At 61.3% G+C, this 24,750-nt stretch overlaps 2 protein-coding genes across 2 annotated transcripts; both read right to left on the reverse strand.

Annotated features, from left to right (window-relative positions):
• Nucleotides 1-51: 51 nt before the first annotated feature.
• HSPB1 (heat shock protein family B (small) member 1) lies at nt 52-1,968 on the reverse strand. Its single transcript, XM_084299586.1, has 3 exons — nt 1,551-1,968; nt 607-670; nt 52-433 (listed from the first exon to the last, which is right to left on the reverse strand). Exons 1-3 carry the CDS (start codon nt 1,909-1,911, stop codon nt 268-270), a joined length of 591 nt encoding a protein of 196 aa, XP_084155712.1. The 5' UTR covers nt 1,912-1,968; the 3' UTR covers nt 52-267.
• Nucleotides 1,969-5,838: 3,870 nt separating this feature from the next.
• SRRM3 (serine/arginine repetitive matrix 3) lies at nt 5,839-24,750 on the reverse strand (the record flags this gene model as incomplete). The annotated part of the gene is made up of 14 exons (XM_084299931.1): nt 5,839-6,055; nt 8,311-8,448; nt 8,583-8,813; nt 9,642-9,931; nt 15,136-15,307; nt 15,603-15,707; nt 15,833-15,883; nt 16,106-16,141; nt 16,482-16,550; nt 16,862-16,891; nt 17,345-17,425; nt 17,510-17,644; nt 21,906-22,007; nt 24,527-24,750. 14 exons carry the CDS (start codon nt 24,748-24,750, stop codon nt 5,839-5,841), a joined length of 1,881 nt encoding a protein of 626 aa, XP_084156057.1.

The raw sequence follows: 24,750 nt of genomic DNA on the forward strand, positions 1-24,750 counted from the left end.
GTGAGGAGGGCTGGGCTGGGGGGCTCTGTCCGGCAGACAGTGGGCACGGGGCAGGTTTCTTTCACCACTTTTTATTCCCATTGACACCACCTTCTCCTTCCCATCTACTCAAGGCACTGGGGTGACTGGGCGAGTACAAAATAAAAAATACAAAGGGGGCTGGGGGGGGGGGGGGGAGGGCAAGGCATGAGGGTGCACTCCATGGGGGCAGCGGCGGGGGCTCCTCCTCCTCCTCCTCTTCCTCTTCTTCCTCCTCCTGGGTGCCTCCTACTTCTTGGCCGACTCGTCTTTCTTGCCCTGGCTCTCCACGGTGACGGGGATGGTGATCTCGGCCGACTGGATGGCCGGCTTGGGCAGGGGCGCCTCCACCGTCAGCATCCCGTCGGGGGACAGCGAGGACCGCACGGCCGTGGCCTCCACGCCGGGGGGGAGGCTGCGGGGGAGAGGGGGAGAGCTTGGGAACGGCCCCCAGGCCCTGGACATCGCCCTCCCCGGCTGGGCTGGTGGCGACCCTGGTGTGTGCGGGCCAGGGTGGGCGGTGGGAGGAGGTCCCCAGGGTGCCAGGGGGGTCCCGGGTCCCCGTCTCCTCCCTGCCCTGGTACTTACGTGTATTTTCGGGTGAAGCACCGCGAGATGAAGCCGTGCTCATCCTGTTTCTCCTCGTGCTTGCCTGGGAGAGAGAAACCCAGCGGAGGTCAGTGCCCAGCAGGGAAAGGGCCCGATCCTGCCCATCCCACATCTCTGCGCCCTACCACCAGCCTGGAGCTGCGCTGACCCGCAGGAGGGATTTGGGCCCCTCCAGGAGCATCCCCCAACCCCCAGGGCAGCGAATTGCTTGCGGTGACAGCCCCGACCCGTGCCCAACACCTTTGTTTTGGCTCCCCAGCACGCTGCGCACGCTGCTGGCTCCGTGCCGCGGGGGCCTGCGTTTTGTCACCACGCCCCTCGCCCAGGCACCCGCGGCGCTCCGGGGATGCTCGGGATGCCGTGGGGCTCGTCACAGCCACCTGTGCCCCCCGGGGGTCTGCACCCTGCGAGACTGCTCTTGTAGTGCTAGTCCTTCTTCTTCTCGGCTATTTTCTCATTTCCCCTTTGCCTTGCCCTTTCTCCTCTTCTTTTGTTTCCCTCTTCCCTTCTTTTGTTTCCCTTTCCCTTTCCCTTTCCCTTTCCCTTTCCCTTTCCCTTTCCCTTTCCCTTTCCCTTTCCCTTTCCCTTTCCCTTTCCCTTTCCCTTTCCCTTTCCCTTTCCCTTCCCCTCTCCCTTTCCCTTCCCCTCTCCCTTCCCCTTTCCCTCTCCATTTCCCTTTCCCTTTCTCTTTTTCTTTCCCTTTCCCTTTCCCTTTCATTTCCTCCTCCCCTTCCTCTTCCCTTTCCCCTTTCTTCCTTTTTTTCCCCTTTTTTTCACTCTGCATCGCCCTCCCTCCCCAGCAAGCACCCAGACACCTGCACACCCACCCCCAGCACCCCCAGGGAACGAGGGGAGCCCCGGCGCACCCCTCAACCCCCACCCGCAGCCCCACCACCCAGCACCCCATCACCCCGCAGACCCACCGGTGATCTCCACGATGTTGTCCTTGGTCTTGACCACCAGCTCCTCGGGCGCGAAGTGGTTGACGTCCAGGGTGACCTTCCAGCTGTCGGCGCTTTGGCGGATCTCGGAGATGCCGCTGCTGAGCTGGCGGCTCAGCGCCCGGCCGTAGGGCGAGCCCGGCGCCGGCACCAAGGCGCTCTCCCCGGGCAGCAGACGGAAATACCCGGGCCAGGCGCTGCCGCTCGGCCACTTGTACCAGTCCTCGGGGATGTGGGGCATCCCGAAGGACTGGTCGAAGAGGCGGCTGCCGTGGTACCAGTCGCGGAAGGGCTCCCAGCTGGGGCTGCGGAGGAAGGTGAAGGGCACGCGGCGCTCAGCCATGATGCGCGGGGCCGTGGTGCTGGGAGGGGGCCGGCGGCGCGGGGCCTTATGAAGCCGTCCCGCTGGTTATTTTTAGCCGGGAGGCTCAGCTGGCTATTAATGGAAATCGCAGCAGGGCCCGGGAAGGGACCAGAAGCTTTCCCAGGCTGTGCGCAGCCGTGTTGGGAGCCCCCGGCCGCACACCCCCGCGGAGGGGGCTCGGCTGCTTGGCGGGTGATGGATGGTCCCTGGAGCGCTCCCAGCCCTTTCCCGTAAAACAATCCCTGCCCTGCACAGCTCCGGGGCCGTCTGCGCCGGCGTGGGGAGGGCGCTGGGGGGGCCAGCACAGCAGGGGGGGATGAGTCAGTGGAGGAGCCCGTGCTCGGTCCTGTGCCCACTGCGTCACCCGGCCCCTGCCAGAAGCTTCTGGAGCCCCCCCCAGCTCTGTGGTCCCCAGGTGGCCCCCGGGGCTTGGCCGGGTTGGGGTGAGGTTGTCCAAACCCCGAGCAGTGGGGGCCGTGGGGGTCAATGGGGCTGTAAGGGGGGGTGTAGGGCTTGGTGGAGGTCAGTGGGGCCCCATGGGGCTGATCGAGGCCAACGAGGGCCATGGGGTTGGTAGGGGTTGGTGGGGCCATAGGGGCTGATGGGGCTCACTGGGGCCCAGTGGGACCAGTAGGGCTTGATGGGGATGATGGGGGCTGATGGGGCCAACGGGGGCAGTGGGGACTGATGGAGGCAGCAGGGTCCAACAGCACCAATAGAGGCTGATGGGGTTGTAGGGGTTGATTGGGCTTGCTGGGACCCAGTGGGACCAGTAGGGCTTTATGGAGCTCATGAGATGGAGAGGGGCTGGCGGGGGCAGCACCCTCTTGGGGCAGGGGAAGTTTGGCTCCTTCCCTTAGTCCTTGCCCTCAAATCCAAACACACCCCTCTGGGAGCTCTTGGTGCCTCTTTGGGGCCAGTCTCCAGCCTCTCAACCCCAGTGGGGCCCCGGCACCTAAGTCAGACAGTCTGGGGGCACCGAGCCCCCCGGGGGATGCCCCTCCTTGCTCAGGCTCTGCCCATCCCCGGCAGTGCTGGGGCTGGGTTTTTAAGACCCCAGCGTGGCCAGGAGACGTTTGTAGCTGAGACCTGATGCACTCGGCGCAGGGATCGGTGCGAGCCCAAGCCCCTGAGCTGTGAGGGGCTGGGGGTGCTGGGGGGGGGCAGCAGAGGGGCTGCGGGGATGGGGGAGGCAGGAGGGATGGGAGGGATGCAGGGAAATGATGCAAGGAGATGGCAGGGCTGAAGGGAACGAGGGGAGGGCTGCAGGGAAGGAAAGGAGGAGGGATGCAGGGAGGCTGCGAGGTAACACAAGAATTTTCCCCAGCATCAGGGACCCCCCAGAGGTTTTCCCCTGCTATGATGCTCTGGGACATCAGGCGCAGGCGGTGCCACCCTCACCAGGAGCCAGAAATGGATGGGATGGGTGGCAGGGGGCAGGGGAGGAGAGCTGGGGGGGTCTCGGGGGGCAGAAGGGGCTGAGCCTGCAGGGAAGGAGCAGAATTAACCCCGCAAAGAAACCGCTCCGTGCCCCGCAGCGCCATTTACAATATATACTGTATATTTATTGTAGTTGAACCAGCTCACTGAATCTACAGCTGTACTCACAACCCAGGAAAAAAAAAAAAAAAAGAAAAGAAAAAAAAAGAAAAAAAAAGAGAGAGAGCGCGCGCAAGAGAGAGGAAAATACTGAAGTATTTCTACAGAGTATTTGTTCCAGTGAGCTCCCTCCACGGCAGGAGACAGAGACTGTAAAAGAGGAAGACTGGAAATTTTCCCTGATGTGCTGTCTTGTCCGCGCCGTCGCTGCAGTCGGGGCTCTGTCGCCTTAGGGAGCCGTGGCCGCTGGGGTGGGGATGGGGACGGGGACGGGGACAGGGCTGGGGGTGGCCTCGGGGGATGCCTCCGAGCGTCCCCGTGCAGCAGTGGGGCGATGCTGGGGGGATGCAGGGGTGCAGGGCTGGGTGCCGTGGCCAGAGGAAAGAAGGATGATTTTTGGGGTGGATCGCAGTTGCGGGGCTGGCAGGGGGGCTGCAGGGACTTCACGCCCTTCGTGTCCCAGCTCGGGGTCCAGGATCTCCATTTTTTCCTACCACGGGCACACCCAGACCCCGCCGCCTGCCCCGAGCCGTGGGGAGCTGCAGGTGTTTCTCCTCCATCCCCATGAAAGCCGATTTCTTTCTGGTTTCCTTTTCTGGGCAATCGGCCTCCTTCCCAGCTCGGGCTTTGCTGGGAGGGCTGGGGAACCAAGGGGCTTGTGTGGGGGCACGGCCAGCTCCTGGGGACGCTGCTCCAGGGGGTCCTGCTGGCTTGGTGGCAGCACGGGGGGGCTCACGCACACAGCACCCACCCCGCTCTTCGCCCCGGTGCTGGCAGGTGGGAGCAGCACCCAGCACGAGCTGCCCACCCGCAGCCCTCCGGAGACCCATTCACCAGCTCTACCACCACGTCACCACCTGGGCTGGCATCCAAACAGCCTCCCAGTCCCTCCAGTGCCCCCAGTGCCCCCGGGCTGGCTGCAGGCGGGTGTCCGAGGGCCGCACAAAGCCCGGCTCTCCCCGCGGGGCCGCGCGTTAATCCCGGCAGCTGCTCTCCCCACGCCGGGAGGCTCAGCTGCTTCGTCCTCCTCCAGCCAGGCGGAAAACGCGTGGCCAACAAGGATTAAATGCAAACGGCCCCGGGGCCGGCACGCAGCGGGGCTGGGGAGCAGCCCCCGCAGCCAGGAAGGGCTTTTTTTTTTTTTTTTTGGGAAATCAGCAAAACGGCGCAGAACCGGGGCTGTCAGCAAAGCACCCGGCCGGCCCGTGCTCGTTGTCCCCCCCTCCCCGCCTCTCTTTTTAAAATGAAATTTATAAAAGCTGCTGGAGGGGCGCAGGGATGCTCGGGGGGAGGCCGAAGGGGAGCGGGGGGCCGGATCCTGCCTGCTGGGCCCCGAGGCACAGCAAAACCCCGGCTGCCACAGCCAGGGCACCAGTGGCAGCATCTTCCAGAAGAGGAGTCAAAGCCTTCACTCGGGGCCGCGTTTCCTCGGGGAAGTGGCACGGGGAAGCCATTAGGATCGGGAACTGGGTGGCAAACCAGGGTGAGGAGGTAGCCAGGGGGGGTCTCGGGGTCAGCCCTGTCCCCTCGTGCCCTGCCGGGGGTCCCCCTGCTCCGGCGCTCGGAGGAAGCCTCTCCATGCACCACGCGGCTCCGCGCACGAGCCCAGAGGCGTCCAAAGCAAGGGAAAGGCAGGGGGCACCCCAAAGGGCACCCCACAAGCACTGTGGGGCGCATCCCAAAGCACAACCTCACCCCAAATTTGTCGGCTCCCCCTCGCGGGGACACCCAGGGGACCCGGCAGCATTTGTTCTGCAGGGGCAGGGGGCGCACAGCACCAAGGCAGAGGGACCCCAGCCCCACGTGGGATGAGACAGGGTGACACCGGGCTGCTCCTCGCTTTGTTCGTCTGCGGCTCTGCGGGTGTCGGGGCTGCCAGGACCCCCCGAGAGGTGTCACCTCTTCCCCACCTGGTGTCGGCAGCAAAAACACGCTGATTTTGGGCGTGCTAGAAAAGTCCAACCGAGCCAAAAGAAGCACCGCCGGGGGGAGCGCACCGCGCTGGGGGCCCCGCCGGCTCGGTCCAAAGGTCTCTGCCAAGCAATTTGTTCCCTCGCTCTGTGCTCGCCCACCCCGTCCCACCCCACCCTGGCGTTTGCAAAAATAAGAAGCCACCCCCCCCCCTCCCCTCTCCCGACCCCCAAAACACCCATTGGGTTGGGGGTCACCCAGTGCCCCGCAAGGTTTCCATCCGCCCCCCGACTTTCCCCCTCCGCCACCGGGTCCATCCTTTGCAGCTCCCCCCCCAGGGGGGTTTTCCACCTCCTGGGGGGGTTCTCCCGGGGCTGGGGTTGGGGGCTGTGGGGCTCAGAAGCCGGCGCTCTCCGAGCTGCTGCGGCTGTTGTAGCTGGGGCTGCGGCTGGGGCTTCGCGAGCGGCTGGGGGGGCTGCGAGTCCGGCTGCGGCTGCGGCTGGTGCTGTAGCTGTCGTAGCTGCGGCTCCGGCTGCGGCTGTAGGAGTAGGTGCTCAGCGAGCTGGAGGACGAGGGGCTGGGGCGGTAGTAGGGGATGGGACGCTTGCGAGCGCTGCGGAGGGAAAAGGGAAACCGAGTCAGGGCCGTGCTGAAGGTTGGGGAAGAGGAGGGAGGGGGGCACGGGCCCAAGCACCGGCCCCGCGCATCCCCAGGCTTGGGGATGTCAGGATCCGGCCCCCCCCTCGGCCCCTTCCTCCTCCCCGGTCCCCACCCCCGGGCTGTTAGTCCTGGATTAGGCAGCGGCGAGGACAGAAAGTGAGCAGGTTAATGTGGCTTTTGTGTTTCCCCAGCCACCAAAGATTGAAAGCTGCTGAAAAAGAGACGTTAGGGATTAGCGGGAGACGAGCGCCGGGCTGCCCGCGGTCCGACCCTCCCCGGCTCCTACGGGGACGTGGGGAGCAGGGGGACAGCGGGGAGGGGGGGACCGGGGGCAGAGACGTCTGGAGCCGGTGCAGGACACTGAGCCCGGAGCCCTGCGGGTCCCTGAGGAGGCTGGAGGGGGGCCAAGGCAGCCCCTTGCCCCCTTCTCGCAGCCCCACGTCGTGGTGAGCGGTGTTAGTGGGACCGAAGAGAGACACACGGCCGGCCTCGCACAGCCGGGGAGACACGGAGAGGTCTGGGAGGAAGAGGAGGAGGAGGAGGAGGAGGAGGAGGAAGGGGGGAGGTTACCCTGGGAGCCAGGCCCGCGGCGATGCTCTCCGAGAGGAACCTTGGGATGAAATGGAAAAGGAGACGTTGGCATCACTGAGGGACGAGGCAGGACCACGCGGTGCCGGGCCCCGGGGAGGCAGGGGGACAAGGACAGGGCAGGAGGGCGAAGGAAGGGGGCTTCTGGCCAGGCTACGGGGCTGGTGTCCCCTGGGATGGTGGGGACCACGAGCTGTGTCCTCAAGCCTGTCCCCACAGCTCCTCCCTGCCACCTTCCTTGGGGCATCCCAGGAAAATCCAGCTCAGGACTGAGAGGAGGGATGCCCACGGTGTCCCTGCTGCCTGCATCCATGTGAGGCTGTCACTTTCTGGGCCACGTGCTGGCAGCCCCTCTGTCCCTGGGGGATTTCAGCTGGGGAAGGGCAGAACCAGCCGGTACCCGAGCAAGAAACCTTCCTCTGGGCTGGGAGGACCTCTCCTGGCCCATATATTTCACAGGGGAAGCCTGCAGAGAGCTTTAGCGCAGCGTACAGGCTGTATTTCTCCTGCCTGCTCTCCTTATGTCCAGCCCAGGAGAAATCAAAATCCTTCCAGAGCGAGCGAGAGCCGATTGCTGGAAATCCAGCCAGCTCCGTGCTACGGCCCCCGATCTCCCCACTGATAGCACGGGAGACAAATAGGTCAGACAGGAGGCAATCTCAGCTCCGCACCCGTAGCGTGGCCAGCACCGCATGCTAACGAGATGCTGTGTATGCACACTGCTTCATCTGGCACTAAGCACTGCCTGCCTTGGTGCCCCGCATCCTGAGTCAGGAAGGGCTCAGGGAGGAGAAAACGGCATTTGGAGGGCAGGAGGCAACGCACTGGGGCTGGGCTTCTTGCTGGAAGTAAAACGAGTTCATATCTGCTGTCTGCAAATGGGAGGAGGCCAGTAGGTTGTAGTGTTGGAGGCAGGCTGGGTACCCAGCTGCAGGACCAGCCTGGTTCACTCTCCCATTCATCCTCAGGGTTGTGTCTGTCCTCAAAGCTCCTTGTCCGTCAATCTGTCCGTCCATCTGTCCGTCCGTCCGTCCGTCCATCCATCCATCCATCCATCCATCCATCCATCCATCCTTTCTGCCAGCCACCCACAGACTCACAGAACCATTAAGGTTGGAAAGGAGCTCCAAGCTCATCTGGTCCAACTGTGCCCCTACCACTGTCACCCACTGAGCCCTGTCCCCAAGCACCATGTCCAACCGTCCCTTGAACACCCCCAGGGACGGTGACTCCACCACCTCCCTGGGCAACCCGTCCCTATACCTATCCACTCTTCCTGAGCAGAAATGTCTCCTCATTTCCAACCTGAACCTCCCCTGGCACAACTTGAGGCCATTCCCTCTGGTCCTATCACTGGTTACCTGCGAGAAGAGGCCGACCCCAGCTCCCCACACCTTCCTCTCAGGGAGTTGCAGAGAGCAATGAGCTCTGCCCTGAGCCTCCTCTTCTCCAGCCCAAACCCCCCCAGTTCCCTCAGCCACTCCTCACAGGACCTGAGGTCCAGACCATCCACGCACCCCTCCATCCCTTCTGCCACCCCCCACCCCTTTGGGGCTCACTGGGGGCACAGCTCAGCCAGGGGCCATGCCAGCGGTGGTGGCTGCGCGTGCCGGGCCCCACCTGGTGATCCTCCTGGGCTCCATGAAGCTGGGGGAATCGCGTCTCCTCTTCCTGATGGGGGAGTAGCTTCGGGAGCGGCGCCGGGCCCGGGCGGGATCGGGGTCACCGTGGCGTGTTCGGGGCTCGTTGTCCTTCTCTCTAAACCAAGACGAGGGGCGTCAGGGGCACCAGGAGCACCGGGGCGGGCTGTAGGAGCGCCCAACCCTTCTCCAGCCGGGACACCCCAAGCCCCGAGCCGTGCCCCAAATGCCACCCGTGCCCCCCGAGCTGACCTGCTGGCGGTTTTCTTCTGCGAGGGCGAGCGGCTGCGGCTGCGCCCGGCCCTCTTCTCCCGCGAGCGGGACCGGGACTTGGAGAGGGAGCCGCTGGAGCTCCAGGAGCTGCTGCGGTGCCCGGTGCTGTGCGAGGGGCTCTTCCTGCGCTCCGAGGCCCCGTGCCGAGAGTGCTTGGCTGACGACTCCGAGCTGCTGTTGGGCCGGCCCCGGTGGTGCCGCTCCTTCACCCTGCAAGGGGCAGAGGGGGGGGAACGTCCCCAGTGTGTCCCCACCGCTCCTCTTGTCCCTCTGTGACCATGAGGGAGCAGAAGCACCCACATGGCCCTGAAAACACCCTGATTATCACAGACTCACAGAATCATTGAAGTTGGGAAGACCACCGAGATCATCTGGTCCAATCGTCCCCCTACCACTTCTATGACCCACTGAGCCCTGTCCCCAAGCACCACATCCAATCTCTCCTTAAACACCCCCAGGGACAGTGACTCCACCACCTCCCTGGGCAACCCGTCCCAGTGCCTGGCTGCTCTTTCTGACAGAAATGTCTCCTCATTGCCAACCTGAACCTCCCCTGGCACAACCTGAGGCCATTCCCTCCGGTCCTATCACTGGTTACCTGCGAGAAGAGGCCGACCCCAGCTCTCCACCCCTTCCTTTTGGGGAGTTGCAGAGAGCAATGAGCTCTGCCCTGAGCCTCCTCTTCCCCAGACCAAACCCCCCCAGTTCCCTCAGCCACTCCTCGTAGGACTTGTGCTCCAGGCCCTTCACCAGCTTCGTAGCCCTTCTCTGGACACGCTCTAGGGCCTCGATGTCCTTCTGGGAGTGAGGGGCCCAAAGCTGAATGCAGCACTCAAGGTGCAGCCTCACCACAGCGGGATCTTCCATAACCCCACAGAGCCATCCAGGCACTGCGTTGCTCACCGGGACACCACCATGGGGCACCCCCGTCCCCCCAGCCTCCATCCCGGTGTCCCCCCACCTCCACCCCAACCCTCACATTTCCCCTACGGAACCAAGTTGTGGCTCCTACGTGACAGCACCCGGAGAGCCCCTTACTTCTTGGCGTGGGCGCCGTGGGTCCTGTCGGGGCCGAGCGGGTGGGAGCAGCCCGAGCCCTCCGAGTCGCTGCTGTAGCCGCTGGGGCTGAGCCCCGTGGGGGGCGGCTGGCGGGGGGCCTGGCCGCGGTGTCGCGGGGGCGGCGAGGCGGAGCGGGAGCGGTGCCGGTGGCCGTGCTTGGCTCGCTCCGGCGAGGGCGAGCGGGCGCCGTGACGGCCGCCCCGGGCGCGAGGGGACGGCGGGTCCGTCCTGCCGCGAGGCCGCGGAGAGGGGGACGGCGAGGCCGGCCTCTGGCAGGGGGAAGAGAGACAGAGAGAAAAAAAAAAGGGGGGACAGGCGGAAAGGGGAGAAGAGAAGAAAGAAGGAGAAAGAGGTTTTTAACGGGGCGCGCCGGGCCGGGGCTCGGCGCACAACGTCAACGCACATCGCATTAAGGCAGGCTACACAGACGCTACCCTGCACCTTCCTCAGCCTCTCGCCCTCAACAACGTGGGTCATGCAAACCTCCGCATGCAAAAACGCAAAAAAAAATAAATAATAAGGAAACGAACCAAAGAAAAAAAAAGAAAAAACAACCAAGAAACGAAGAAGGGTTTGGGGAAGAAGGGAGGGACCAAAAAAATCCAAGAAACCCCAAAGTCGTTGGGGAGGGGAAAGAAACGACCCCCCCGGACACCTGGAGAGGAGATAAAGCAAACCCCCGGTGCCCGCCCGCCCCAAACAAGAAAGGTGAAAGGAAAAGGGGCGGAAAACCCAAAAAAAAAACAAGGAAAATGAGAAAAAAAAAAAAAGAACAAATGAGAGGAGGGGAGGCGGGGGGGAATAAATCAGAGTGAGCAGTGGGAGAGAGGGTGAAACCAAAGAGGTGATGGGGCCGGGCGGGCGCGGGGCGGGAGGTCTGCTCACACAGATGCATGCACATATATAGATATCTATACGTTTATATATGCATAGGTTTTATAGATAGTACGGCCTTTGGCTTAAAACAAATCAAGAAACGAGGAAGACGGCACAGAGCAACGATGGAGGGCAAGGCAGGGAGTCGGGGGGCAAGGGGCGAGAAGGGAAAAAGAAACCAAAAGAAAGAAGAAAACATCAAAATCAAAGAAAAACCAAACCAAAACTTCACAAATGTCATCGTTACTGAGATAAACGAATGTCTCTGAACTCTTCCTGGGATACGCATTGATCTGTTAGCTGTGACTCTGCAGGGAACTGCTAAGTCCTCATCAGCACTCAACACAGACTTTGCTTTCTGCTTCCTTTTTTTTTTTTTTTTTTCCGTTATATGCTTTTTTTTTTTTTTTTTAAGTCCCTCTTGGTTAACATCCACTTACCAAAAAAGTGGCATTTCCTCCTTTAGTAGGTAAGGTATGAAGAGAAGGGAAAAGCGGGGCAATATAAGTGCATCATTAGATTCACAAAAATGCAAGAGAGAAAGAAAAGAGAGAGAGGAGGAGAGACAGAGACAGCGAGAGGAGAGAAATAAAACAAAACAACTCCCTTCTCCTACGCTCAGACACCGGGAGGACCCCTCCTAGCTACCTGGCGGTGACATCGGGCCACCGGCACGGTGACAGCCCCGAGTGCTGGGCTGGGATTTGGGGTGCAGGGCGCTCCAGCCCCAACCGAGCTGGTGAACGTGGTCTAGGGGGCAGAGGGCGATGGGGAAGCTTTGGGGTCTCTCCCCCGGCAGCCCCCAATGCCCACAGAGGGGTAAATCCTGCGTGACCTGGTGGGGCCTAAGGGGAGCTGGGAGGTGCTGCTGCGCCCGGGGGCAGCCGGTGACCTCGTTTCCTCGCCGTCCCTTTGCCTCAAATACAATTAATCCTAAACGCTGCTTTTCTCCCCCAAAAGAGAAGCAGACGATGCACCACGGGTCCGCAATGAAGATGCTGACAAAGGGACACGAGGCCACCCTGCCGGTGGCTTGTCCTGCGTCATGCCCCTGTCCCCACTGACGAGGGGGCTGAGCCAGCCCCTACAGCCACAGAGCAGTGCGCCCCGCCTGCCAGAGCCAAAATGGGGTGGTTTGGTGCATTTTTACTATTGCTTTAACAATTAACTTATTTTGTAATTTCTCTGGCAAGGCAGAGAAGTGGTGGGGGCAATGGATGCCCCACCAGCAGCATCCTCGCAGGGGACGGGGGCTTCAGCCACACCTGTCCCCAGCCCTACTTCTGGGGAGGGAAAACTGGAAATGGAGAAGGAGAAGAAGAAGAGAGAGAAAGCCAGAGCGAGGTGTCCTCTTCCCGAGCGCATTATTCGCACACGTATTTGCTATCCATGCTGTGGGGAGGTGGGCTTCACACCCACAAGGCAGGGAGAGGGATGGGGAGGGCAGAGGGGGCTTCTATTGAAAAAACAAACAAACAAACAAACCCAAAAAAATCCTTTGCGAAGGTCTGGCCCCAAAGGGAAAACGCATTCGGGGTGCTTGTGCTCCCCAGACCTGCCTCTCACCTCGCCTGGTTCCTTCCCCCGCATGGAAGGTCTCAGCTTTTCACCACCACTGCCCCAAAATGTTCTCCCCTGGTCCTCCAGCTCACCACCATAACCACAGCACCAGGAGGGGCAAAAAATCCCAATCTCCCCAAATTTCTCATTCATTATCCTCCCTCCCAGGCCTTCACCCCAAAACACCCGTGCCCCAGTGACTCCTTGTGACGCACTGGGGTTCACCTGCTGCTCTTTGCCTCTATTTTTCGCTAATTGTGCTCGGTCTCATTAGCCAGCCCCTAAGAAGCACGGAGGAACTCAAACCGACTCATGGTAACTGTACCGTCTGTGGGAACGAACACAAACTCAGAGGGCTAAAACACACAGAAATGCATTCTACCAACAGAACGAGGAAAAGAGGAAGAGAAAAAGGCGGAAAGAAAGAAAAATATTACATGGACAGGGCAAAAAAATAAAAGAGAAGAACGTAAGAGAAGAGCATGGCTTTGCAGCTAACTGGGGAAAACCATACAAATCAAAAAAATTATATATAGCCACCAAAAAGAGACAAAATGAAAGAGAGAGAGAGAAAGAGAGAAAGAAAGAAAGAGAAAGAAAGAAAGTAAGAAAGAGAAAATAACATTAAATCAAGCTACGGTGCTTTTCAACAGGCTCATCTGCAGAAGTGAACGTGCAGAGGTGGACGAAATACCTACCTTCTGAATTGGCAGTGACAGGAATGCAATAATAAAAAAGAAAACAATAATCTCCACATTTGGAGTGCAGAATGGGAAAAAGACAATGACTCTTTAGTAATGTGATTTAGACCCCTTTGCTAATCAAGTTTGCTTTGCTTAGACTTTTTCTTTTTTTTTAAATTGGTCTCATTTGCATCTTTTTTTATATATATTATTTCACTTCAATGGAAAGCCCGTGGCTTTCGTGGCTGCGGCGGGTTTGCCGGCTTGCGTGTTGTGCCCGGCCCCTACCCGGCAGCGTTTTCGGGCTGGAAGGTGGCTGCCGAACGTCACCGATCCCAAACGTCATGCAAGGAAAGCGGCGGATGGAGCGCAACGCGTGGAGGTTTGTTGGGCGGCGTCGGCACCGGGAGCGGCCCCAAGAAAACCAGAGAGAAATTTGGGGCCGGAGAGTGCGTGTGGGAGAGAGAGCGAGGAGGAGGAGAGAGAAATGGGGAGGAAGGGCGAGCGCGAGGAGGATGGGCAGGCAGCCGGAGGCGGGGATGGATGGAGACGGGACTGGGCATTTAAAAGGGAAGTCAACCCCACGCAGCGCCCTGGCCCTGGGCACCTGGGGGGCTTGGGGAGCTGGGGAAGCCCGGGCGTGGACGTTGGGGGAAAATGGGCTGAATTTGGTGGTTTTGGAGCGTTTGAGGCAGGCGGAGGGCGCTCAGCCCTGCTGCTGCCGGTCTGTGGGGCCGAGCTCAGGATGGATGCTGAGGATGCTCGGGGAGCAGCACCGGGTGGCATGGGGGTCCCAGCCCGGAGGGGTCATGGCTGGGTGGATGCCACAGCCCCCACGGCCCCATCCTAACGGGATCGCACGTGGGGACCCACGGGGAAAACATCCCCACGGTGCCAGGGTTGGCTGCCATATGGGCAGCGGGGCCACAGCCAATTCGAGGAGGCAAAGGGCAATTTGTGGCTTGGTTTTGGGGTGAGCCCACTCCCTTTTCAGTTCAGAGCTGCTCGGTTATCTTCCCTTTTAAATTCCTTGTTCAAAATATAGAGAATGGAAATACAGTGTTCAACGGTCGTAAATATTTAGAAAACACATCTTCTTTTTTTTTTTTCTTTTTTTTTTTTTTTGTTTTTCTTCTCCACATTAACACACACAAAAGCAAAAAATTCTAGAACAACACGACGACGACAGGGGGAAAAAAAAATAAGAGAGATATATCGTTTGCATTTCTGTACATCACGAAGGAAAAGAAAAGAAATCATGATAAAGGAAACTAAAACAAGGGGGGGGAAAAAAAAGCATGTTTCATTGCCCTTCCCTCCCCCTCTTCCCTGCTTCTGCTGAGCAAGAAATGGAATTGTATATTACCGTTTGGGATTTTTTTCAAATGGGAGGCTAAAGAAAAACACAGATGGGATTAAAAAGAAAAGAAAAAAACAAAACAAACAAACAACCAAAAATAAAAAATAAACAGAGAGAGAAAGAGAGAGAGAAAGAGAGAGAAGTTGTCGGAGAAAAGTCCCGCTAGAGCCGGGGAGCCAAGGGAGCTCGTGCGGCCTGGGCGATGCTGGGTGCCCGGGGTGGGGGCTCCTCGGCACCCGCACCCCCAAAAAGGTGAGCCGAAACCACAGCAAAGAAGAAAGCGGAGAGGGGCCCGAGAGGTGGGCTCCGGTGGTCTCCCAGCCCCTCCTGTACTGGTTAAACTGGGGCTGGCCCCCTCGTCCCGCTGGGGCAGCGGGAGCGTTGCGGGGACAAGCGGCCCCGGCGCAGCGGGGTTTTGCCGGGGCAGTTGGCAGGGCTGGGGACAGTCAGCCCTGAGTCACCCGCCGCGGGGCCCCTGAGTGCCTAAAATGTGAGCACCCAGCCCCAGCCCCCGCTCCGAGCCCTCTCCTGGCCTTAAACCAGTGCCCAGACTGGTGCTGGGGTCCCGCTGGCACCGGCACCTTAGTGCTGGGATGGGCTGGGAAATATATTTTAGCCATTTTTAGCCATTTCTCAGCCATCTGGGCTCAATCCACTCCCAGGGCAGCGCTGAGCCTGGTGGTGACCCTACCGAGCCATCGGGGACACCCCAGGGTGTGACATCCACGGAGCGGCCGTGTGAGAGGGGCTAGCACCCCCCAGGGTGGGGGGGACATTGTGCAGCCAGAGAACGGCCGGGGAGGGGGACGGGCAGCACCCGCTGCCCCCATCCATCTCCCCGACCCCGACGCCACCAGTGCCCCCCAGATGGCGGCCGGGTGAGTGGGGAAAGAGGGGAGAGGAGAGCCGGGGGGGGTGGGGGTCCTGCGGAGGGAGGAGGAAGAGGAGGAAGAGGAGAGGGCAGCGAACCGTGGTGCAAGAAAAGCCTACGTACATCCGGCGGCTCCTCGAGCGCGGCGCCGTGGCTGTGGCGGCCGTTCTGGGCGCTGCCCTTGTGCCCGTTCTGGTGCGGCGAGGCCGAGCGGCGCGGCGAGGAGGAGGACGGGCTGCGGCTGGAGCGGGCGCTGCTGCCCTTGGGGCCGTCCTCGCGGTGCTTGGGGCTTAGCCTGCGGGGCACGGCACGGTCAGGGGGGTGGCCGACGCGTCCCCTCCATCCCCAACCCGGCACAGAGGTGGCACCCAAGCTGGGGCTGCAGCACAGGCATTGCCAAAGCAAGAAACGGGGCGAGAAATTGCTTCTGGGGTTTCTCCCAGTTTACAATTTCCCATCTGGTTTGAAACCTTGGTGCTGCGTTTCCAACCCCTCCAAGCACCCCTCGTGCTGCAGCATCGCCCCACTCCCCTCCCGTCCTTCTCCAAGGGTCCCCCATCCTGGGGACACCCCCTCGGGGGTGCTCCTACCTGCCGGGGGATTTGGAGTTGCTGTAGTCGGAGGAGAGCGAAGCGCTGTGCGAGCTGCAGCTGCTGCGCCGGTGCGACCGCCAGGCCGGCGACTCGCTGCGGGACCTGCGGGGAGGACGGCCGGGGCCGACGGGCAGGCTGAGCCCCCCGTGCCGGGCAGCTCGGAGGTTTGGGGGAGGGCTGGCCCCACAGGGCAGCACCCTGCCAGCCGCCTGCCCGCGGCGCCTCACCTCTTGCGCTCTTTGTTTTTCTCTTTCCGCTTGTTTTTGGGGCTGCGGGACCTGCGGGGAGGGCAGAAAGGTGAAAAGGCAGAGATGGGAGAGGGGGAGAGGGGCAGCAATGATGCTGCTGAGCCCTGGCCAACGCGCACCCAGAGCATGGGGTGGCCCCGTGCCACCTCCAAGGGTGGGGGACAACCAGCGGAGCCTGGCCGTGGGGCGAGGGGGATGCTGGCACCAAGCACAGGTGGCGGTGGGATGGCTCCCGGCTGCCTTCGCTCTCACCTGTGTCTTCTCTTCTTCCGGGACCCCGACTCAGACCTGGGGATGGAGAGGAGGCAGAGACACGGTGAGCCGTGGCGGGGGGCGAAGGTTGGGCAGCCCCAGGGGACGGCAGGGACAGGGACGAGAGCAGGGGGCTGGGAACCACCAGTTTGGGTCACTCAACAGGGCAGCCTGGCCACCAGGAGGTGACAGCCTGTGTTTCAGAAAACTGCCTGCCTCCTTGAAGGGCCACCCAGCACCCTGCCCTGCCAACCCATGCCAGTCCCAGAGCCCCGGGGGCTTCCCCACGGTCCCCAGCCCTCCCCGCAGCCACCAAGCAGCCCCACTGTCCCCAGCCCCGGGAGCACGGCGCCTGGTGGAGCCGTATCCATCCTACCTGTCGCGTCTGTGTTTCTTTCCAGTCTTCTTCTTCTTCTCCTTGCGGATGGGTGAGGAGCTGTCGCAGCTGAGGGGGGGGAAGTGGGTGCCTTTAGGGTGGGAGCAAGGAGCTGGGGTGCAGCAGGAACCCCAAGTCCCATCCTCGTGACCCACCACCCCCTGGCACCCCACGTCCCCAGACAACCCCTGGGACGCACGAATATTGCATGGGATTTATTTCCAGGGGGCAGAAAGGAGAGTCCAGCTCAGGGTAACCCCGGTGCCAGGGCACCCGGATCCCGCTGTGTCCCATTGCCACCTCGTGGGCTCCACGGCCTCCAGCAGGAGACGGGGCTGGAGCAGCCAATTCCCCCGGGGGGCTGGGAGCAGGACACTCACCTGCGCTCCGAGCCGGGTTTCCTCTTTTTGCTGCCGCGGGGAAGGCAGAGAAGAAAGGCAGAGAAGTTAAGGACAGAGAAGGCAGGAAGGCAGAGAAGTTAAGGACAGCATCCTCCCACTGCTCCAGGACATGCAAACTGGGGCAGGACCTGGGTGGTGGACGGTGCCGGCCCCTTCCCAGCAGCCAAATCCTGCCCGGTGCTGTGCGGGGCTGTGCTCTGCCCTCCCAGGGAGGCTGGGTGCTGATGGTGCTGATGGAGCCGGGTGTGGATGCACCAGCACCCTGCAGCCCCCAGCCACAACCCGAGAGCACAGCAAGGACTGGGTTAATGACCCGGAGTCATTAATTAAATCCCCTCTGAAAGCCTTCAGCTTGTTGGGACGGGGTGAGCAGGGAGGGGACCTGCTCGGGGAGACCCAGCAGAGCTGCAGGGTCAAGCCCTCCAGGTCTCGGGGGCAGCGTGGGGACAAGCGTGGACTCACCGGCTCCGGCGGTGACCTGATTTCTTTTTCTTTTTCTTCTTGGGCGGCGGCGAGGTGGAGCTGCTGGACCGTCTCTTCAGCCTGAGGGAAAGAACAGGCAGCGTTGGGGTGAGAACAGAAAACCACCCCTGTACCCCAAAAACCCGCTGCCTGCCGTGGCCGGACCTGTACTCGCGGTGGCTGCTGTCGTCGCGGTAGCACTCGGCCGAGCAGTCGCACTGCAGCAGGCAGCCCTCGCCGTACTCGGGGTACTGCGCCGCGTAGTCCTCCCCGTCCAGCCCGTGGTGGTTCTCTATCACTCTGGCAAAGGAGGAGACGCGGGATGAATTCGGGGCTCTGCTGGAGCTGAATCGGGGTCGGGAAAGGGGATGTGGGCACGGCTGTCTGGTGGCACGTGGGTTTGGGGACAGCCAGCTCCACTGCCACCTCCCCAGGTGACCAAGGTGACCTTGGTCACGTCGCTCGATGCTTGGCAGCTCTGGGTGGGACACCCTGGTGACACCGGAGTTCTTATCAGGGTCCTGTCCCCGCAGCACGTCACCGCTGGGCTGCCGCAGGGACATCCCCAGGGCTGTGCCACTACCTCCCTGTCCCCGGTGTCACTCAGAGCCCCGTGCTGCCCTGCGGGGCTGAGCGGGGTCAGCCCAGGTGGGTGGCAGGGGATGGATTAGGGTGAGAGGAGCTGGTGGAAGACCGGGGATTCGGGGATTATCCGGCTGGTGGCAGGAGCTCCCGGGATGATCCGGGCTTTGGGACCGGTGCCCAGCCTGCTGCAGGCTTGGCACGGGAGGTGATGGGTGACGTCCCCCCGAGCCAGCCGAGGCGAGGAAGGGGGGGACATCAGGCCTGAAGCCACCAGGGTCTCCTCTCCCTCTCGAGCAGCTTCGTCAACATTAATTTTCCCGCTGCCATGGAAACGGACGGGAGGTTGCCATTGACTACCGGGGCTGCGGGCTGGACCCGGAGAGCAGGAGGGACCCGGGAGCCCTTGGCCAGCCTCTCCCTGCTGCCCCCAGCTCCCCAGCTCCCCCCCTCCTGCTCTGCCATCAGCCCCAGGACCAATTTCAATCCCCCCGGGGCAGAGCATTCATCCCCATCAGGTGGGCTGGGGATGCCCTGGTGAGGATATGGGGTAGCGGCTGAGCTCCCGAGCCCCAAATGTTGCCAGGGGTCTGGGGGCTCGGTGACAGCAGCCAGGAGAGGGAGGTGGAGCAGAAAAAGCACGTCAAAGAGCCCTGATGAAATGTTTCCTAGCAATGTCACCACTGGGGATGGCCACCCGCAGGACGAGCTGCCTCCAGCACCGGTGACACCGGGCTCAGAGCGACTCGGTGCCGCCAGCACAGCCAGGAGCAGTGCTGGGTGCAGGACCCATGGTGCCAGACGTTATTTTTCCCCCTCTTTTTTTCATTTTTCCCTTTCTGCCAGAGCTCAGGTGGTGTTCAAGCTCCTTGGCAGCAGAAGGACGCGTGGGTTGGATGTCCTCGGGTCCCAGAGGCTGTGGGTGCTCCGGGACACGTCCCACAGCATCCAGCTGCCTGGCCATGGGTGCTGGGCGAGGGCAGATCCCCAGGGAAGTGAAGGCACTGGGGACACTTCTCCACCCCCTGTGGGTAACTGCACTGGGTGGTGCTGTGCCTGGGGGGTGCCGACATCAAGCAAGCCCAGGCTCTCACCCCCCGACGGAGATGTGGCCTCAGGAAGCAGGATTTTTAGCTGGTGTCCCACCCTGGCTTCTTCCAGATGCGCTAGCCAGGGGGCTGGCAGCAGGAGAAGCTGCTGGAGAAGCGCAGCCCCTCGGCTTCTGACCCATCTTTTCCACGAAAATGCCTTTCGAACAGCAACCAAACCATGGAAAGGGGGAAGGAAGAAGGGAGCTGAGCAAACGGAGATAATTTCTTACTGCACCCTCTTCTCGGCGGGCAGCTGAGACGGCACCACGTCGCGGTGCTGGGCCTCATGCTCCTGCTGCCAGCTGTGCTCTGCGCTCCACGACCGGCCTGCAGTGCCCCGCTCACACCTCCCCTCCTGCCACACGCCTGCATTTTGTTTCAGGCCCGCTAACCTGGCCATCGAGCAGTCCCTCAGCCAGCAGAGGGCCGTGTGGCCGGGCTGTGCACGCACAGACAGGAGCTGCGAGGGTGCAGAGAGCAAGCCGGGGCTCAGGTGGTCACGGCTCTGCTCGGTGCCTCGGTTTCCCCTGGGGATTTCTGCAGCCGATGCTGAGCTTTTTGTGTGTGCTTTGAAACGAGAGCAGCTGGTTCGGGCTCGCAGCCCAGCCAGCCCAGTGGCTGATTTGTAGACGTCCAGGGAGGTGCTGGAACAGGACCAGCACACGAGGTGCCTGCGCTGGGGCTCTCCCAGCCTGCAGCCGTTGCAGAAGGCTGGGCGTGTTTATCTGAAGCACTGCTGCAGCTCCCTCCCTCAGCCTCTCCTTCAACAAGTGCAGGGGTTTTGCATCCAGGACATCCTTTGGCGAGGACCTCTGCAGGCCAGGTCCCCACACATGGGGAACCACCTCCTTTGGGGTCCCCACCCAGCTTCCCCCAAGCACCTCTGTGCTCCTTGGAGCTCTCCTGTGCTTTGAGGCCGCTCCCTCCAGCTCAGCACTATTATTTATAGCCCCGGGGCTAATCTAACGATTACCCTTCAGACTGCAGAGCAAGCCTGCCAGTGGGGAGAGGTGACAGCTACGGCTGCTGGGGTACCCGTAACGCACCTCTGTGCTCGTTACAGCACCAGCCCTAACGAGCTGGGCAGCCCCTCAGGAAGATGCCCTGAAGATGACTCAGGTCCCACGGGCAAAGGCCACTTGTTAACACGCCACCTGGATGCTCGGACACCTGGGTGACCCAGGCGCCTTGGTTTATCCCACACCTTGTTTATCCCACTGATCCCTGCCTGGAGGAGGACCCCAGACTCTCGTGGCTGCTGCGGGATGGGGATGGGGCTGCACACCCCGACTGGGATGGGCTCAGCCCAGCCCTGTCCCCGCTGGGAGGCTGCTGGCAGGGGAAGGCTGCCCCCGTCACCACGGCTTCCCCGCCTCCCCCTCGCCCTGATTTCCTGACCCTAATGAAGCATTAATATTCAGTGAACCTGCAGCATCTATTCCTGTCCCAAGTGACCTGGTTTCCAGGCTGATGGATGGTGCGCGCCGGGCCAGCCACGCTGCCCGGGCCATTAAGCAGCGCACAGATAAATCATCATCAAGCCAGCACAGCCCCTCGCGGGGCTGGGGATGGTCCCGTGCAGGGCGGGAGGAGAGGGTGGCACGTCCCCAGCAGCAGCAGGGCTGCTTTGCACAGCAAACCTCAGCCCCAGGCCCCATCCCGGGGCAGAAGCAGCGTGAGGAGCGATGAGGAGGCAGCAGCACGGGGCAGAGCGGCTTGGGGCAGCTTCCTCCACGGGGCTCCTGGGTTTCACGGCAGTCTGACAGAGGTGCGGCACCGCTCTGGGGATGGCTCTGGGTCTGTGCTGGTGAAAAGCAGGCTCAAGCCTTGCCTGGGCCTCTTACATTATTTATTGTTGCTGTTATTAAGGATTAGTAGTGCTAACACGAATATTACTGGGGTTACAGGACAGCAGGCAGCCTCCCAGACCATCCCCAAGGTGAGTTACCCCAGCTTTGCAGCTGGGCAGGAGGATTATTCTGCATTACGGAGTTAATAGCAAGGACTCCAAATCGATGTCCTTGCCTGGATGGAGGCAGAGCTGTGATTTCAGCCCTGGAGAGAGCAGGAAAGGCAACCAAATAGCAGGAGCAGGCAGAAGCGTGGCATGGCCTGAACATCTCATCTTTCTCCCCAGGACCAAGCTGGTGCCTGCTCTGCTCCAGTGACACTGGTGACAGCTGTGGACAGGCAGAAGCAGGGCATGAGTGGCTGGAGCCATCTGCACCCCGTGGTGCACCCCAAACCTGCGGCTTGGTCTCTGCCACCAGCTGATGGGTGAGCTGAGCACCCTGTGCTCTGGTTTCATCTTCTGTGATGGGCACTGCGATACTGGCCTGCACAGCACCTGGAGGCTGCCCAAAGACCAGGGCAGGAGAACCCCTCCGGAGGTAGTACCCTGCCTCACAGAGGCCAAACCTGCCTCCTACCAACCAGCCAAGCAACAAAGCGACCAACCAACCAACCAACCATCTGACCAACCAACCATCTAACCAACCAACCATCTAACCAACCAACCATCTAACCAACCAGCCATCTAACCATCTAGCCATCTAACCAACCATCCAAGCGTCTAACCAATCAACCATCTAACCATCTAACCATGTAACCAACCAACCATCTAGCCATCTAACCAGCCAACCAACCATCTAACCAACCAACCAACCAACCATCTAGCCATCTAACCAACCAACCAGACATCTAGTTATTTAACCAACCAACCATCTAGCCATCTAACCAGCTAACTGACCAACCATCTAACAAACCAACCACCCATCCATCCATCCATCCTTGGTGGCCACCCGGGACGTGTCTCCCAGACAAGCAGCACAACGTGTGACAGACAAGTCGGACACGCAGACGGGCCGACCCGGCGCTGCCTCACTTACATTTGGCGCCCGTGCTGGTCCTCCCTGGTGAGCACGCCTTCCTTCTCCATCAGCATTTGCCGAAAGGTCCCCACTTTCTGCCGGATCTCCTCTTCCAAGTACCTGGATGGGCAGAGACGTGGTCAGGGCAGGCGGGGATGCCGTGCGGGCCCTCCAGGGGCTGCTGCACGTCCCCCGAGGGCTGGGACAGGAGCAGGGTGACCAACAGAAGGGCGCTCAGGGCAGGGCCCTGCTGATGACCTCCGTACCTCCAGGACTGGCATGTGGCCAGAGGGGCTGGGAAGGAGAGGTGGCATTGGGACGGCCATCGGGGGGTGGAGGACAGCGGGGCCCTCCACTTGGAGCCCTGCCACCACCCTCCTTGCCCTTCTCAGCCCCGCTTCCCCTTCTTCCAGACGAAGGGACCACGAGGAAAGTGCAGGAGGAGGATGACCACGAGGCTGTCCTCGCAGCCAGCGAGGCCGGGGTTCTCCTCCATCCCCTCGCTCGTCCCCGCGCTGCGCCGCGGCCCGGCAGCCGAGCCAGCTCTGCACTACCGCCGAACGCTGACTCAGGCCACTGCAGGGTTATTAACGAGAGACACTAATCACTTTGTCCCTGGCATCTGCAAACAGCCGCGGCAAAGCACGGCGCTCCAGCTGTCCCTGAGACGCTGGAGGGATCGGTGACAGCCCGAGCCGGGCAGCCCTGTGCCGCATCCCGCAGCGGCACAAGGGCACCAGGCGCATCCCCGACCCCGAAACCCAGAGGTGCTGCGCTGGAAATGCCCACGTGGAGCAACTTGGCAGCGTCCCCAGGAGGGGGAGGCACAGGATGGCACCTGGGCTGCGTCCTGCAGGAGGGTGAGGGGGGTGCAGAGCTCTGCCACCGCCAGAACGAGATGGGGATTAATATTAACGAGCTCATTTGCACTGAAACGGGCTCATTAATGCTCCAGCCGGCAAGGGCTGCTGAGCGGGAGGAGGGCAGTGAACCAGGCAGCCCTGGCTGCTTCCCTACGCCTTGCAGCACGCCAGGGCTGGGGGGCCCTAAAAACAAGGCAGCACCCCCAAAATGCAGCTCTGCACCTCACCCAGGGCCACTGGCGAGCAGGGAGCTGGCAAAGATTTGCTGCAGTGGGGTATTAACGCGGGCAGTGCTATTGGAGTGGGGACATGAAATCAAGCTGGAGGTGGTGAACAGGCAACAGTGGCCAAGTTTATGGCCACCAAGGGGGCATTTAATTCTCCTTTTCTTTCTGGGGACTTGCCTTTCTCCCCGCTTGCTCCAGCAGCCCCACCACGCTCTCAGAGCTCTCCACGAGGTGTTTCCAGCAGCCTGCAGACGGCTCAAGGGCTGGATTTGTCATCAGAACCACGGGCAGGAGGACAGCAGCACCCCAGGGCTGGATCTGGCTGTGCCATGCAGAGGGACGGGGGCAGGCAGGTCCCCAAAATCTGCTTCCATCCTGCCCGTAAAGGCGTTCCTGCCCCAAGGCTCCCCCCAGCCCTGCAGCAAGGGGAGCCTGAGGTTTGGCTGCAGAGCGGCTGCTCCTAACCCTGTCAGAGGGATTTTTTGCTGTTAACACAGAGAACAGGGTGGGGAAGGAACCAGAAATTGCTGACACTCCTTTTCCAGAGAAGAAATCCAGGCACCAGCCAGCAAGTAACCCCGCAGGCAGCCTGGAGCGGGCGGATCCAGAGCAGGCAGGATCCATCCGCGTTGAAGGGAACCAGGGAGCACTTAAATCCCCCAAAAACCTCCCCTGCTGTCACGGAACCTCACCCCACAGGGTCTCTGCCCTTGGAGACAAATCCCTGAGGCGCAGGGGCCACGGCCAGGCAGAAACCCCTGGGGAGCTTCCCCTGCAGCCCCCGGGAGAGCCCCCGCGCAGAGGGGGGTTAACCAGGTCGGCCAAGATTCTTGCTGTAATTACATTATCATTTCGGTGGATCCCTGTCCCCACTGTTATTAATAGCCTTAATAACAGCAAAGACAATTACAGCAGCAACAATACCCATCACCACGGCGCTACTACCGGCTGCACTACTACTACTACTACTCATAGTAAGGCTCCTCGTAGGGCACGGGAACCCGAAAGGAGGACCCGGGCTCCCCAAGGCGCCAGGTCAGCCTTATTTATTTCCATAACGACAAATTAGGCGTAATCATTATTCCAGTCTGTGTGAGACAATTTAATTCTAGGTCACGGCTGCGCTCTTAATGAAAGCCTTGGCGAAGCCTTCCCTCAATCCATTTTCCCTCTCCGCAGCTGATGCCAGTCCCCGTCTCCCTGCGTGCGCTGAAGAATTTGCTCCATCAGTCAGGCTTTAGCCCCAAAACTGGAGGGTGAAAGGGGAGGCAGGGACAAACCGAAGCACTGGACCGGCCTCACCTGGGGCTCAGCCACAGCTCTGCTTCATTTCCCCAACCCATGAGGCACAGACTGGCCCTTTCTCACCCCAAAAGACCCTGTGAGGTGCTGCAGAGGCCGGCCCAATCCACCCAAAGACAAATTTCCTTCCAAATGGGAATATTTGCCACTTCAAGGTGGTTTAGAGAGAAAAAGGGGCAGGAGGAGGTGCCAGCGGGGTGTCCAACCGCGGGATATCCCAGCCCAGCCCCGAGCGCCCAGCACTCACCCTTGCTCCTCCATCATCTCCTGCAGCTCCATGCACTTGAGCTCCACCCGCCGCTTGCGCTCGTGGTCCAGGATCTCGCGGTGAGCCTTCTTCACCAGGCTGGGCTCCGTCAGCCTCACCTCCTCCTCGGCCTTGTGCCACGTCCCCGAGGCGCCGGGCTGCGCGAAGCCGTTGGAGGCTTCCTGCGGCGAGGGCGTGTTGGCCCCGTTGTTGTAGAGAGCCAT

The sequence above is a fragment of the Netta rufina genome (genome assembly GCF_964035555.1).
Source record: "Netta rufina genome assembly, chromosome: 21".
In the NCBI taxonomy this organism is placed as follows: Eukaryota; Metazoa; Chordata; class Aves; order Anseriformes; family Anatidae; genus Netta; species Netta rufina.

Coding starts and splice junctions, on each gene's coding strand:
- HSPB1 (XM_084299586.1), bottom strand. CDS start 1,911: ATGGCTGAGCGCCGCGTGCCCTTCACCTTCCTCCGCAGCCCCAGCTGG. Junction 671..1,550: donor CAACATCGTGGAGATCACCG/GTGGGTCTGCGG, acceptor TCTCTCTCCCAG/GCAAGCACGAGGAGAAACAG. Junction 434..606: donor TGCTTCACCCGAAAATACAC/GTAAGTACCAGG, acceptor TCTCCCCCGCAG/CCTCCCCCCCGGCGTGGAGG.